General features: G+C 38.9%; 1 protein-coding gene across 2 annotated transcripts in view; it reads left to right on the plus strand.

Annotated features, from left to right (window-relative positions):
• DCC (DCC netrin 1 receptor) overlaps positions 1–13,227 on the plus strand; it is a 975,841-nt gene that overhangs the window by 674,523 nt on the left and 288,091 nt on the right. For both annotated transcript variants that reach the window (XM_038402401.2, XM_038402402.2), the window contains exon 9: positions 11,352–11,506. In XM_038402401.2, the coding sequence (XP_038258329.1) occupies positions 11,352–11,506 (155 nt within the window). The remainder of the gene's footprint in view (positions 1–11,351; positions 11,507–13,227) is intronic.

A 13,227-nucleotide genomic window follows, 5' to 3' on the forward strand; every position in this document is an offset into this window, starting at 1 on the left:
GATCAGCGGATGCTCAGCATGTTACACAATCAATCCATCAGTAGGGCCCCGTGTCTATCATGGATTCCATGACTTTCTGCGAACTCCGTGACTTGTGCAGTGGCCAGTGTGGCTGACCACAGGACTGCCCAAGCAGCTGGCTCCAGGTCAGCTGCTCAGGTGGCCACAGAGCCTGCCACACCATCCATTACTTGAGCAGCTCTGCAGCCAGCCACTTTGGCAGTTCCGCCGCATGCAGCTGTCCCTGGGGCGGCCAGAGCAGCAGCCCCCAGGCGCCTCCCTCACCTCCAATTTAGTCAGGGGTATTTATAATATAAGTCATGAGATAGGTCATGGCCGTGAATTTTTGTTTATTGCCCCTGACCTCTCAGTGATTTTTATTAAAAATACATGTGACTAAATCGTCGCATTATCCATTAGTTATCTCAGTTTGGGCACCGAACAATTGATGCTCCCAAATAAATGGAAATTCTTGAAAATATGGATGTTAACATCTGTGCTTCAATTTCCTCAACTATAAACTAGGGATAATAATACCACCCATACTGCACATGGGAACTTTCAGAACTGATGTTGTAAAATGCTTTGGGATTTGAGGATGGAAGGGATGGTAACAATGCAAAGCATTATTACAATTATTTCTCATCTGCTTTAATGCCATACTGAATCAGACCAGTGGTCCATCTAGCCCAGTATCCTGTTTTCAACAATGGCCAGTAACAGCTTAACAGTCAAAAGAATACTTCAGTATTTAAATATGAAATATTTATATAGAACTACTGTTTTTTTTAAGATTCCAAGATATATCCATATCTATATCTGTATCTGTGTAGTAAGGGCCTCCAATGCCCTTACACTGGTTGAATATTTTGTTCCATTTAATTTCAGTAACACTACTCACAGAGGGTAAGGCACTATTCAATGTGAGGGTGTCAAACTCTAATCCTAACCCAGGTATGGAAGTTGTTCATACTCCCTTGCAGAGGGTTTTCATGCTTCCAAAATTAAAAAAAAAAATCTTTTTAGCAAGATGGCAGCCTCCAGTGCTTAGCTTAAAGATGCCAATTGTAATTAAAAATTTTCTTAAAAATAAATTTCACAGTTTAGCCATGGCGAGAATTGCCTCTGGTCTTCTGAACTTTCAGCCTGTGAGGCTGAACCAAATTAATGTAGTTTTCCTTTAAGCACTTGCATAGACATAGACTACTGAGTCATTTATTGTTTATATATTTTTTTTTTTACAGAAGAGCTATTTTTCTCTTTACAAAAATAGTGGATATGACATTAATCTCAGGTATGCAAGGAAATTGTCAGGCAAATTACTGTAACTCGAGAGTAAGAAGCTCTTCCCAGTTTGAGAATAACAGTAATTTGTGTGACAATTGACAGTACCAGTAATGCTAGGGATGTGTATAAGTCCATACCATCAAACTTCTTTAGAGCCAATCTTTAGTTGTACAGTAACTACTGGGTGACATCCATCTCACAGGTTTGAGAAGCAGATTGAGAACCAAGCTCCTCAGATTGTACACTTGCTAGGTTGAAGCTATTGCCTCACTGCTAATCCAGCTTTCCAGTAAGTGAATTTTAAACCTTCCCCATCAGCTCTCTTGTATTACATGCTGTTATTGGATGCCAAAGAGCCAGGCAAGTCTTTGAACTTGAGCTAATAGGAACAGTGGATTGCTGAAAACAAGCTGGACTCTTTTCAAGAATGTCTTTCCATACCAGAGACCAAAAACATCTAAAGGGGAAAGAGAGGGAGAAGTTTGTTTAGAGTGGGGCTGCAATTTGAACAAGAGGGCTCCCTGACTCAACACTTCCAAAGAGAAACCCCTTTGGAAGTGAAGCATTTATCATATACCCTCACCTTTGGTGTGTTTTTGATGGCCTGCTTTTTAATCTTCACACTTGGGTAAGCTTGCTTCAGGGGATCAAACACTGAAATGGTTTTGCTTGCTGATAAGGAAAGCACTTACAAGTAAAGGGAAGGGTTTTTTTTTATTCTTATAAGTATGATAAAACAAACCTAAATCTATTAGGAAATAAATAAATAAAGACCACAGAACATACCTGCATCCAAAAGAATATCTGCATGAAAAAATACTTTAGTTTAAAAGACATCATACTTTCAAACTATCTGCTGACATATTTAAAGGAAAAATAAACATGACTCAAAGTAACAGGTGACCAAAAGTAATGATAAACATCTGCTAGTGGGTGCTAATGTTTATCTTCTCCATTAAAATATCATGTCACACTTTTAAAAATAATGGTAAAATTTTCAACAGTGCCAGAGTCACTTGGGAGGCTAAAACATTGTCTGCATGGGAAAGCTTTGTTCAGTGTAAACTAGGTTGCAAATTTAAATGGATATTGTTATACAAATATATTCTGGCTTTTATGGTTTAGTTTCAACTAGGGCTTTCAAGCGATTAAAACATTAATTGTGATTAATCACATGATTAATAAAATTAATCATGATTAATTGTGCTGTTAAACAATAATAGAATACCATTTATTTAAATATTTTTGGATGTTTTGTACATTTTCAAATGTATTGATTTCAATTATAACACAGAATACAAAGTGTACAGTGCTCACTTTATATTATTTTTATTACAAATATTTGCACTGTAAAAAACAAAAGTAATAGTATTTTTCAAATCACCTAATAAAAGTACTGTAATGCAATCTCTTTATCATGAACATTGAACTTACAAATGTTGAATTATGTACAAAAAATAACTGGTTTCAAAAATAAAACAATGTAAAACTTTAGAGCCTACAAGTCCACTCAGTCCTACATTGGCAAATCGCTCAGAAAAATAAGTTTGGTTACAATTTGCAGGAGATAATGCTGCCAGCTTCTTGTTTACAATGTCACCTGAAAGTGAGAACAGGCATTTGCATGGCACTGTCGTAGCCGGTGTCGAAAGATATTTACTTGCCAGATGCGCTAAAGATTCATATGTCCCTTCATGCTTGAACCCCCATTCCAGAGGATATGCATCCGTGATGCTGATGGGTTCTGCTCGATAATGATCCAAAGCAGAATAGACCGACACGTGTTCATTTTCATCATCTGAGTCAGAGGTCCCACAAGCAGAAAGTTGATTTTCTTTTTTGGTTGTTCGGGTTCTGTAGTTTCTACATCTGAGTGTTGCTCTTTTAAGACTTCTAAAAGCATGCTCCACACCTCATCCCTCTCAGATTTTGGAAGTCGCTTCAGATTCTCAAACCTTGGGTTTTTAGAAATCTCACATTGGTACCTTCTTTGCGTTTTGTCAAACTGCTGTGAAAGTGTTCTTAAAATGAACAACATGTGCTGGGTTATCATCCAAGAGAGCTATAATATGAAATATATGGCAAAATGCGGGAAAAACAGAACAGGAGACATACAAGTCTTCCCCCAAGTAGTTCAGTCACAAATGTAATTAATGCATTCTTTTTATAATGAGCTTCATCAGCATGGAAGCATGTCCTCTGGAATGGTGGCCCAAGCATGAAGGGGCATATGATGATGTAGCATATCAGGCATGTAAATACCTTGCAATGCCAGCCACAAAAGTGCCATGCAAACACCCGTTCTCACTTTCAGGTGACATTGTAAATAAGAAGCAGGCAGCAGTATCTCCCATAAATGTAAACAAATTTATACATCTTAGCGATTGGCTGAACAAGAAGTAGGACTGAATGGACTTGTAGGCACTAAAGTTTTACATTGTTTTGTTTTTGAGTGCAGTTATGTAACAAAAAATCTACATTTGTAGGTTACACTTTCACAATAAAGAGATTGCACTACAGTACTTGTATGAAGTTAATTGAAAAAATACTATTTCTTTTGTTTATCATTTTTGCAGTGCAAATATTTGTAATAAAAATAATAATATAAAGAGAGCACTGTACACTTTTTATTCTGTGTTGTAATAGAAATCAGTATATTTGAAAATGTAGAAAAACATCCATAAATATTTAATAAATTTCAATTGGTATTCTATTGTTTAACAATGTGATTAATCATGATTAATTTTTTTAGTTAATTGCATGAGTTAACTGAGATTAATCAACAGCCCTAGTTTAAACCTCTTCCCAAGTGAGATAAGCTTACCAAAAAGAGAGACACTTTTAGACTGATAAGAAGGTAATGATACGTAGATAGCTGTATCTATGTAACCGGTAAAACTTTTCCATGTAGACATATATACCCATTTACAAAAGTTACTTTGTCACTTAGGAGCCTACCTAGATTGTGAGCAGCTTGTACAGTGCCTGTTCTGTGACTGGGGCTCCTATGTGCTACAATAATACAAATAGTAAATACTATTACCACTATGTCTCACTGAAAATCAATGGGACTGTGGGCTTGTCTAAACTTACCGGGGATCAACACACAATCAATACATCAGCAGTCAATTTAGCGGGTCTAGTGAAGACCTGCTAAATCGACCGCAGATCACTCTGCTGTGAACTCTGGTACTCCACCAGATCGAGAAGAGTTAGGGGGTCGATGGAAGAGCATTTCCCGTGGACATCGCATAGTGTGATCTGCACGATAAGTAGATCTAAGTTAAGTTGACTTGAATTATGTAAGTGGTTCTCAAACTTTTGTACTGGTGACCCCTTTCAAATAGTAAGCCTCCAAGTGTGACCTTCCTCCTTATAAATTAAAAACACTTTTTTATATATTTAACATGATTATAAATGCTGGAGGCAAAACGGGGTTTGGGATGGAGGCTGACAGTTTGTTATTACTCCCCATGAATAACCTCGTGACCCCCTGAGGGGTCTCGATCCCCAGTTTGAGAACCTCTGACGTAACTCAAATTGTATAGCTTAGATTGACTTTTCCCTGTAGTGTAGACAATGCCTTAGACTCCCAAGTCACTTAGGTGCTTTTGAAAAATTTACTCAAAGTCTTTAAAATTAGTAATGAACTCAAGATGCAAAAACTAGCTCTAGATCCAGTTCTTTAATTCCCCCCAAACTCAGGAGCATTTGAACACAAGCTTTAGGTCTGGCATAGTATATAGATTGCAAGGGCTTTTGAGAAGAGCTCTGTTTGTTCTGTGCACTGTGTAGCATATTTTTTCCCTGTGAAAATTCACTCGTAATAATAAGGAGTTAGATTCAATATTCAGATCCACATCCTGGTTCAGATTTCATGTATTCCCCCAAACACTGGGGCTGTTGGCATTATTCAGGCTGAACTGTTTTTAAAACCTGCCCTCATATTGGACTTCGTTTTATTCAGTTCTGTTTCCTGATCTAATTTAAACAGGATTTGCAGGATTTGCTCGCTGGCCATTTGTTTGCATTCACTCTTCTTTTCATCTTTAATCTTCCATCCCCCACCCCCACCCCATCTCTGTCTTTGTCAGGCTGACCCTGAACAAGTGTGGGCATTGATTCATGCAGGCATTTGATCTTTGTTTGGTTTTACATTAGTCACCACAAGGACAGACCCACTGTTTACTTTTGGCAATTTGTTCATGATCTAATGCAATGGTCTCCAAGGCGGGGTGCACTCCTGGACCTCTGAGTCTTCGGTGGCACACTGGCGGCAGCTCGGCTCCATCTTCAGCGGCAGCTCTTCTTTTTAATTTTGCTTCCCTAGAGCTGGCCCGTGGGTGCGTGATCCAAAAAGTTTGGAGATCACTGATCTAATGCATGTTATTATGAGAAAAAATTACATTCAGTTCTAATATTACCTCAGAATATGTCTAGTTAACTGTGCACAGTATTCATGGAATTCAATCTTCTCAGTGGAGAATAAAAAGAGGAATGCTGTATTTATACTGTAATATATATTCCTGTCCAACATTTTGAGCTAGACATGGGCCCAAGAAGCAAAGTCCACGTTTAGATTCTAACCCTTCAAATTCTGATTGTGTTTGGATCTAGTATTTTGGTTTGTGCCCATCTTCCTTCTAAGTTACTATTAATAAATCTGTTTTTTCTCTGCTAAATGAAATTAAGGCACTGATTTTGCAAAGAGATTGATCCTTTTGGAGACAACAAGGACTCCCCTTGATGTAAAGGTCCATATATGGAAGATCAGGGCCTACATTAATATTATAAAGGACCAAGGCATTGATTTGTTTTTCTTTTTGGTAACAAATTAACAGGTGCAAAATCTTAAAGCCAGAAAGGCCATCAGATCATTATCTAGTCTGACCTGTGTAATATACGCTATAGAATTTCACTCAGCTACCCTTGTATTGACTAATACATATCTCCCAGAAAGATTTTCATCCTAAAGCTTTTAAAAATTATTCCCAGAGGCACTGTTCATGTTTGTTGTTTTCCTGTTATAATCCAGGTCTTCTATTTCCCAGGAGTGAAAATAGTGGGCGGTACCAAAAAAACTTAAGGTGCTAAAACCTTATTAAATTAATAATATGCATTTCACAGCAAGGAACATTAACATGACTCTTCCACCTTGAAACAATTAATTAGGTGTTTGATACATTGTAAAAGCATTTGTTGCTCACCTAAGAGGTGTATGGGAACAATGTAATAGCATTATTAACACCCTGATACACTTATGTAAGATGAGCTACATTCACCTTTGGAAATTACGTATTGTAGGCTCCATCTTATAAACAAGTGAATCATGTTAGAAACTGTTGTTTATTTTACACATGAATGCGGTGGTCTAGATTTTCAAAAACTGATTGTCTAAAGTTAAAGGCTCCTGATTTCAGTGGGAGCTGCTGGATCCTCCTCACTATCTGTGATACTTCATATAGCCCACATTACTGTAGTATCTGAGCACCTCACAATTGTCTGTGTACTCCTATGAGGTAGGGTAGTGCTATTATCCCCATTTTATATATGGAGAACTGAGGCAGAGAAAAACTAAGTGACTTGCCCAAGGTCATACAGGAAGGCTGTCACAGAGCAGGTACCTGAACTGAGGTCTCCCAAGTCCTAGCCTAGTGCCCTAACGGATGCTCATCCTTCTCATATGAAAATCAAATCACTTATGTAGGTGCCTAAGTAAGAATATAGGATTTGAAAGCATAATTTAGAACACCCGTTTTTGAACATCTATCTATCTGTCTGTCTAGCTATCTTATGGCTTTATACTACTGCCCATCACCATAGTATTAGGTTGCCTCCCATGTGAACTTGAAAGGAGTTATAAAGTCCCAAATGGATTTCATGAATCTCAGCCCTTTTTTCTTTGTTATTTTTCCCAGGTTAAATCCTGAGGTCCTTACTTGGGTTATTACTCAGTCCTTACTCAGTCAAGTTTGGAAAATTTACTTTTGCTATGGTACATTTCTTATTTTTTGAAGTTAGGAGAAAGTGGAAGAAGCATAAAAACACTCCTTAGATTTTATAAAACAATACATCAGCTAGTCTCAGGTCATTAATCTGGGATATAAGGCATATAGGAAAATTATGTGTTGCAGTTGCAAAAAGAACATTTCTAGACTCAGATGTCAGGTTTCTAATACTTTGTTTGGAAGATATCCTCAATATGACAGCTGGAAAACCCCCAAAATAAGAATTAGACAAATAATAGAACCTGCTCTAATATAACACTGTCCATCTTTTCTAACGTATAAAGAGGGAAGTATTGGTTAGTATACAGCAAGCTAGCCAGGAATGGGAACAACTTAGACTGGGGTTTTTCAAAGAGCCTAGGGGAGTTAGACACCCAAATACCACTGAAATTCAATGGAGGATGAGTACCTGAATCTCTGAGCTGCCTTTGAAAGTTCTAGCCATAATCACTATATGCGTATTGATCACTTGTTCTGACAAGCCTAATTCTGAATGGATTAAGATGTAAACAGTAGCTTGAAATGTAAATCTGAGAAGCAAAATAGTTATAAATACCACCCTTGTCTGTGTCCAATGGGCCTGATTCTTCATTGTTTTGCAGAGGACAAAATGCTACTATGTTAGCATTTTCACGCACACCATTGGTAGCATTTTGCACCCAATTTGCACAGACTACACAAGTTGTAAAGCAGTGGAGATTCAGGCCCTTTAAGAATAAAGTGTAGATTTGATACAGTTAGGGGAAATAATGGTACTCAGCAGGCAATATAGGCTCTTCAGTTCCTTGACTGGAGTTCTACATAACAGGGAAAGAAAATTCAAGTATTTCCTTCGTATATTATTTGGAATAGATTGGCTGCAGAAGTGCTGGAGGCTGTGTATCATCCCTAATGTGCTGTGTATCATCCCTAATGCGTGTAAGATGGACATCACTGCAGGTAGTGTTGCCACAGATGAAGATAAACAGATATATAAAAGCAAACACGCACATCTAAAGTTCTAGAGAAGCTGCTGAACTTAAGAGAAGTTTCATTTTTTGAGATTTAGGTGAATGGAATTTCCCATTTTTGCTTCATCTCTGTTTTCCTCTTATCACTTCCTTTCTACCATTTTGTACGTTGAAGGGTCTCTTCTGTTACTTATTTATCTCAACAAAAAAGTGGTTCTCATAGGCAATAGCAATACGTATCTGATCATCCCACAGCTCACTGAAGTTATTTTTTTTCTTCATTTCCTTCTGTTGTGAATTCCCGCATTGCAAAGAATTAATGTAAAGATTGTTGTGGGCTAGATTCTGCATTGACATGAATCTCTTGCTGCCTCACTGACTTCAGCGGAGTTGCACTCAGGGTCAATGAGCCTGGAATATGGCTTATTTTGGTTTTGAGTTCAACAGATTCCATTTCCCAAAAGAAGGGACTGGCTTGGTTCTTGATTCCACCAGAATAATAATAGAAATTGGAGATGGAAGAGACCAGGGTGAAGAGGGTTTGGGTTGGTCAAGCACAGATCTACTTTCTCTGCTAAAAGCAAAGGGAGGGCTCCCCTCTTCTTCCCATTTTGGAGGAGCAGCACTACTCCACAGCTCTCTGGCCCATGTAACAGAAAATCGACCTGTTGCTTTTTATCTGCTTGCACCATTAGAAGAGACCTATGGTCCCCTCTATCTCCTATGTAAGACTTTGCCGGTTTGCTCCCTAGACTATATTCACCAGTGCTTTGTCTAATCCACCAGTGCTTTGTCTGAATGAAGCAGAGAAAGGACTTGAACCTGCCCCCCCCCCCCCGAAGTGCTCTCCTCTAGAAAGAGAGACTGACACTGTAGCCTGGTGGTTAGGAAAGTAATGTTGACATAGTCCTGCAAAAGTAGAAGAAAAAGTGATCACTGATAAAGTTTGCAGATGACAGGGGGTCTGGATCGCTTGATAAATCAGGCGCAAGCAAGTAATATGTGTTTTAATATGACTAAGTGTAAATGTATACATCTAGGAACACAGAATGCAGGCCATGCTTTCAGATGGGGGACTCTATCCTGGGAAGCAGTCAGTCTGAAAAAGATTTGGGGGTCATAGTGGACAATCAGCTGAACTTGAACTCCCACTGTAATGCTGTGACCAAAAGAGCTAATGCAATTCTGAGATGCATAAACAGGAATCTTGAATAGGAGTAGAGAAGTTATTTTACCTCTGTATTTGGCATTAGTGCAACTGTTGCTGCAATAGTGTGTTCAGTTCTGGTGCTCACAATTCAGAAATGATGTTCATATATTGTAGAGGGTTCAGAGAAAACCCATAAGAATTATTAGAGCATTAGAAAACCTGTCTTATAGTGATAGACTCAAAGAGCTCAGTTTATTTGGCATAACAAAGAAAAGATTAAGGGGTCACTTGATTACAGTCTGTAGGTATCTACATGGGGAACGAAAACTCTTCAGTCTATGAGAGAAAGGTACACCAGAATACAATGGCTGGAAGTTAAGTTAGACAAATTCAGATTGTAAATAAGGTGTAAATTTTGACAATGTGGGTAATTAACCATTGGAACAATGTAGCAAAGGTCATGGTGGAATCTCCATCACTGACCTTTTTTAAATCAAGATTGGATGTTTTCCTAAAAGATCTGCTGTAGAAATTATTCTGGGGAAGTTCTGTGGCCTGACCTATGCAAAGGGTCAGCCTAGATGATCACTATGGTTCCTTCTGGCCTCGGAATCTGTGAAGGTGAGGTTCTAGGGAGCCCAAACACGAAGCGTGAACCTACTAAGCCTTCACTGTTCCTCAAAATCAGAAGATTCTATCCCTCTGTGGCTTTCAAGCCACAGTCTAGCAGAGGGAAGTATGGAGGAGCACTGCCCCAGTTGCCACCCTCAGAGGCATTGGGCCTGGAGTATTCCGAATGCCTCTAAGAATGCAGGGTGTTTCCACACAGCTGTGGTCACAGCAGTTCCTTTCTCAAGGTGTAACGTGCTCTCCTGATGCTGGCTTCTGTCTATTGATCAGTAGGAAAGGACATGAAAGAATGGCTTCCTCCTGCCCTATTTAGGGAGTCCAGTGCCACCAACAGACACACACTTAGTCTTTGTGTACTTAGAGGCCAGGATCAGTAACCTGGCTGGAATCTGAGAAGATGTGTGAAGGAAGGAGGACTCCTTTTATTCTCTCTCCCAGCTTTGGGTACATGCACAAGACCAACCATAGTCTTATCTTATGGGACTGAGGCTAAAATCCTTATTCAGTTCATAAACAGGCCAAACTCCCAGATACTTTTTGCAATATATCGCCCTTAATCTGTGTGCTCAACGGCTGTTGACAGCCATGGGAATTGCACATATGTATCAGAGACTGTTTGCCTTCCTAGGCTATGAGAACACCATTTAATAATCTCTGTGCTATTTTTGCCAAGATGCTAAAAGAGCTAAGTGGGGCAGAGCGCAAACTTTACAAATTTGCTTTCTTTTCAGACCTTTGTAATGGAGACAGAATCAATCAAATGGATACACTTCATCTCTATGTGATCTCTTTGCATTAGCTACAATTACTGACACCACTGAACACAGCAGTTACCTGGGTGGTGGTATACTTTTGTCCCCATTATCATCAAGAAGGCACATCTGTTAGCGGCGCTGACAAAACAATTTGTGGAACCATCAGAACCTGTTTTTCTGTCATTAGCCCAGTGTTTATGATCCAGTACACATCTCACTGTCAAGATCACATATGTTTCTGTTTATTGAATATCTATTTGTTTCCCATCAGTTTCCATTTCCTATTGTATTAAGGCAGGGAAGGAACCAGAAGATTGCATTGCTTATTAAGTGTTTATAATAGAACATCTCTGAGGTTCTTGTAGTCCTTGCAGCATTTATCTTGGGCCCCGTCACATGAGTTAATTTGTAATATAATGCTTCAGGCACCTAAAAGAAACTCTATAGCCCAAAATCAGAGTTAAAAGAATTAGCGATACTTTGCTAGCTTGCCAAGTATTATTAAATAAGTATTGCTTGGAAGGCTATGTTAATTTTAAAGTTCTTTTGCTGTTCTAATGTCTTTACTTAGGGAACGGGCACAGAACACAACACAGTCTGAGACACTTCAGCTTACAGTGGGAAATCTGAAACCAGAGGAGACCTACACGTTCCGAGTGGTGGCATACAATGAATGGGGACCAGGAGAGAGCTCGCAATCCATCAAGGTTGCCACGCAGCCTGAATGTAAGTATGCGGTATAATGATGTTTCCAAGTTAGATAGGGTTAGTAATGATCTACTTCTGCAGCAGCTCTGCATTTATCATGCTGAATTTCTTCAAGGTTTACAAATAATTCTTCGTTATAAATATTAGTAACAGAGTCCATATGGATGGTCAAAATAATCTTCCCTCTATTTTCATTGTAATATAATATATGTTCTTACAATGTATTTTCAAAATATTTGATCTGATCAGTGAATTGTTTATTAGATTTGAAGAGTACAGTACATTGTTAGTTGGTGTGTTGACTTTGTATTGTGTGTGTCTCCCTCTCTCTCTCTCTCTCTCTCTCACACACACACACACACACAGAGTATTTCTCACACTTTACATACAGGGTCAAATACGAGTCCCCTTGAAGGGCATGGAAAATTTTCCAGTTGCTAGATGTTTAATCTATTCATGGTTAATTGGAAATATTTTTATTAGTTTTCAGTATATTTGGGAGCTTCTTTGCAGGGCTTTGCACTTTATTCTCTGTTTTCTCCAGCTGTAAATATTTGTACATATGTTTCATCCTCAGAAGGAAGATAAACTTTCTTTAGTTCAGAGTATTCTGCAATATTTCAGGGTTGTCCCACTTAGCCGATCAATATCCCAGAGAAAGGGACCCAGGCTGGACCAATTTTTGACGTTTCACAGCACCACCAATTGGTCAGTCAACTTTATTGTCAGAAGGGTAATCTCCTTTAGTTTGTAACACATTTTGCCTCAGTGGAAAGGGTTAAATGGGTTTTCCTGATTCACTGTTGCAAGTGACTTGTTGCCCATCTAAGTGAAGGAGATGGAAGTGGCTCTCTGTGGTTGGGGGAAATAGACTGAGGTCTTGGAGACAAGTCCCTTGAGATGCCAAGATTTTTGAGAAGGCTTAGCTGGATTTTATACTGTTTAATTCTGTGTTCCTTTTGTGAATAAAATCAAATCCAGGAAAGGGCTAGCTTCAACCCAACTACAATATGTGTGGAATGTCTTTGGAATGGAATGGAGAAACCACATGTACACACTGGGTATGTTAATCAGGAGAGAAAACCAAGATACTCTCATCTGTGATCATTACAAACAAACAAACAACCCTCCCTCCCCCTACCACCAGAGCACAAATAGGGAGGTTAGTGCAGGACCAATTCCAACTTGGGAAATTACATTCAGCCTCCCTAAAGTTCTCCTGTACTGCAGATTTGTTTGGGCAAAGTATTCTACATTTCCTGCCATGAAACTCTTTTGCAGTGCTGTTTTTTCTTGTTATTCCCCTGCTGTGGTCCGCCAGAGGTGGCTACATTTCAGCCCAGAGTGAGGAGAAATCAGGTTGAAAATCACTTTATAAATATGAAAAGCAATTTGATATCCTTTCATGCAAGGTGCTATTTAAATGTTAGCTATTATCATGTTATTTACTCCTTCACCTAACACAAGAAGTAGGGGTCATCCAATGAAATTAATAGGCATCAGATTTAAAACAAACACTTCTTCACACAATGCACAGTCGACCTGTGGGGAACTCTTTCCAGGGGATGTTGTGAAGGCCAAAACTATAACATGATGAAAAAATATCTACATAAGTTCATGGAGGATAGATCCATCAATGGCTATTAGCCAGGATGGGCAGGGATGTGACTCCATGCTCTGAGGAACTCTGACGTCATAATCAAAAAGGCTGACAAAGGAGGTGCTGTCGTCATCATGAA

The sequence above is a fragment of the Dermochelys coriacea genome, chromosome 5, assembly GCF_009764565.3.
Source record: "Dermochelys coriacea isolate rDerCor1 chromosome 5, rDerCor1.pri.v4, whole genome shotgun sequence".
Lineage (NCBI taxonomy): Eukaryota > Metazoa > Chordata > Testudines > Dermochelyidae > Dermochelys > Dermochelys coriacea.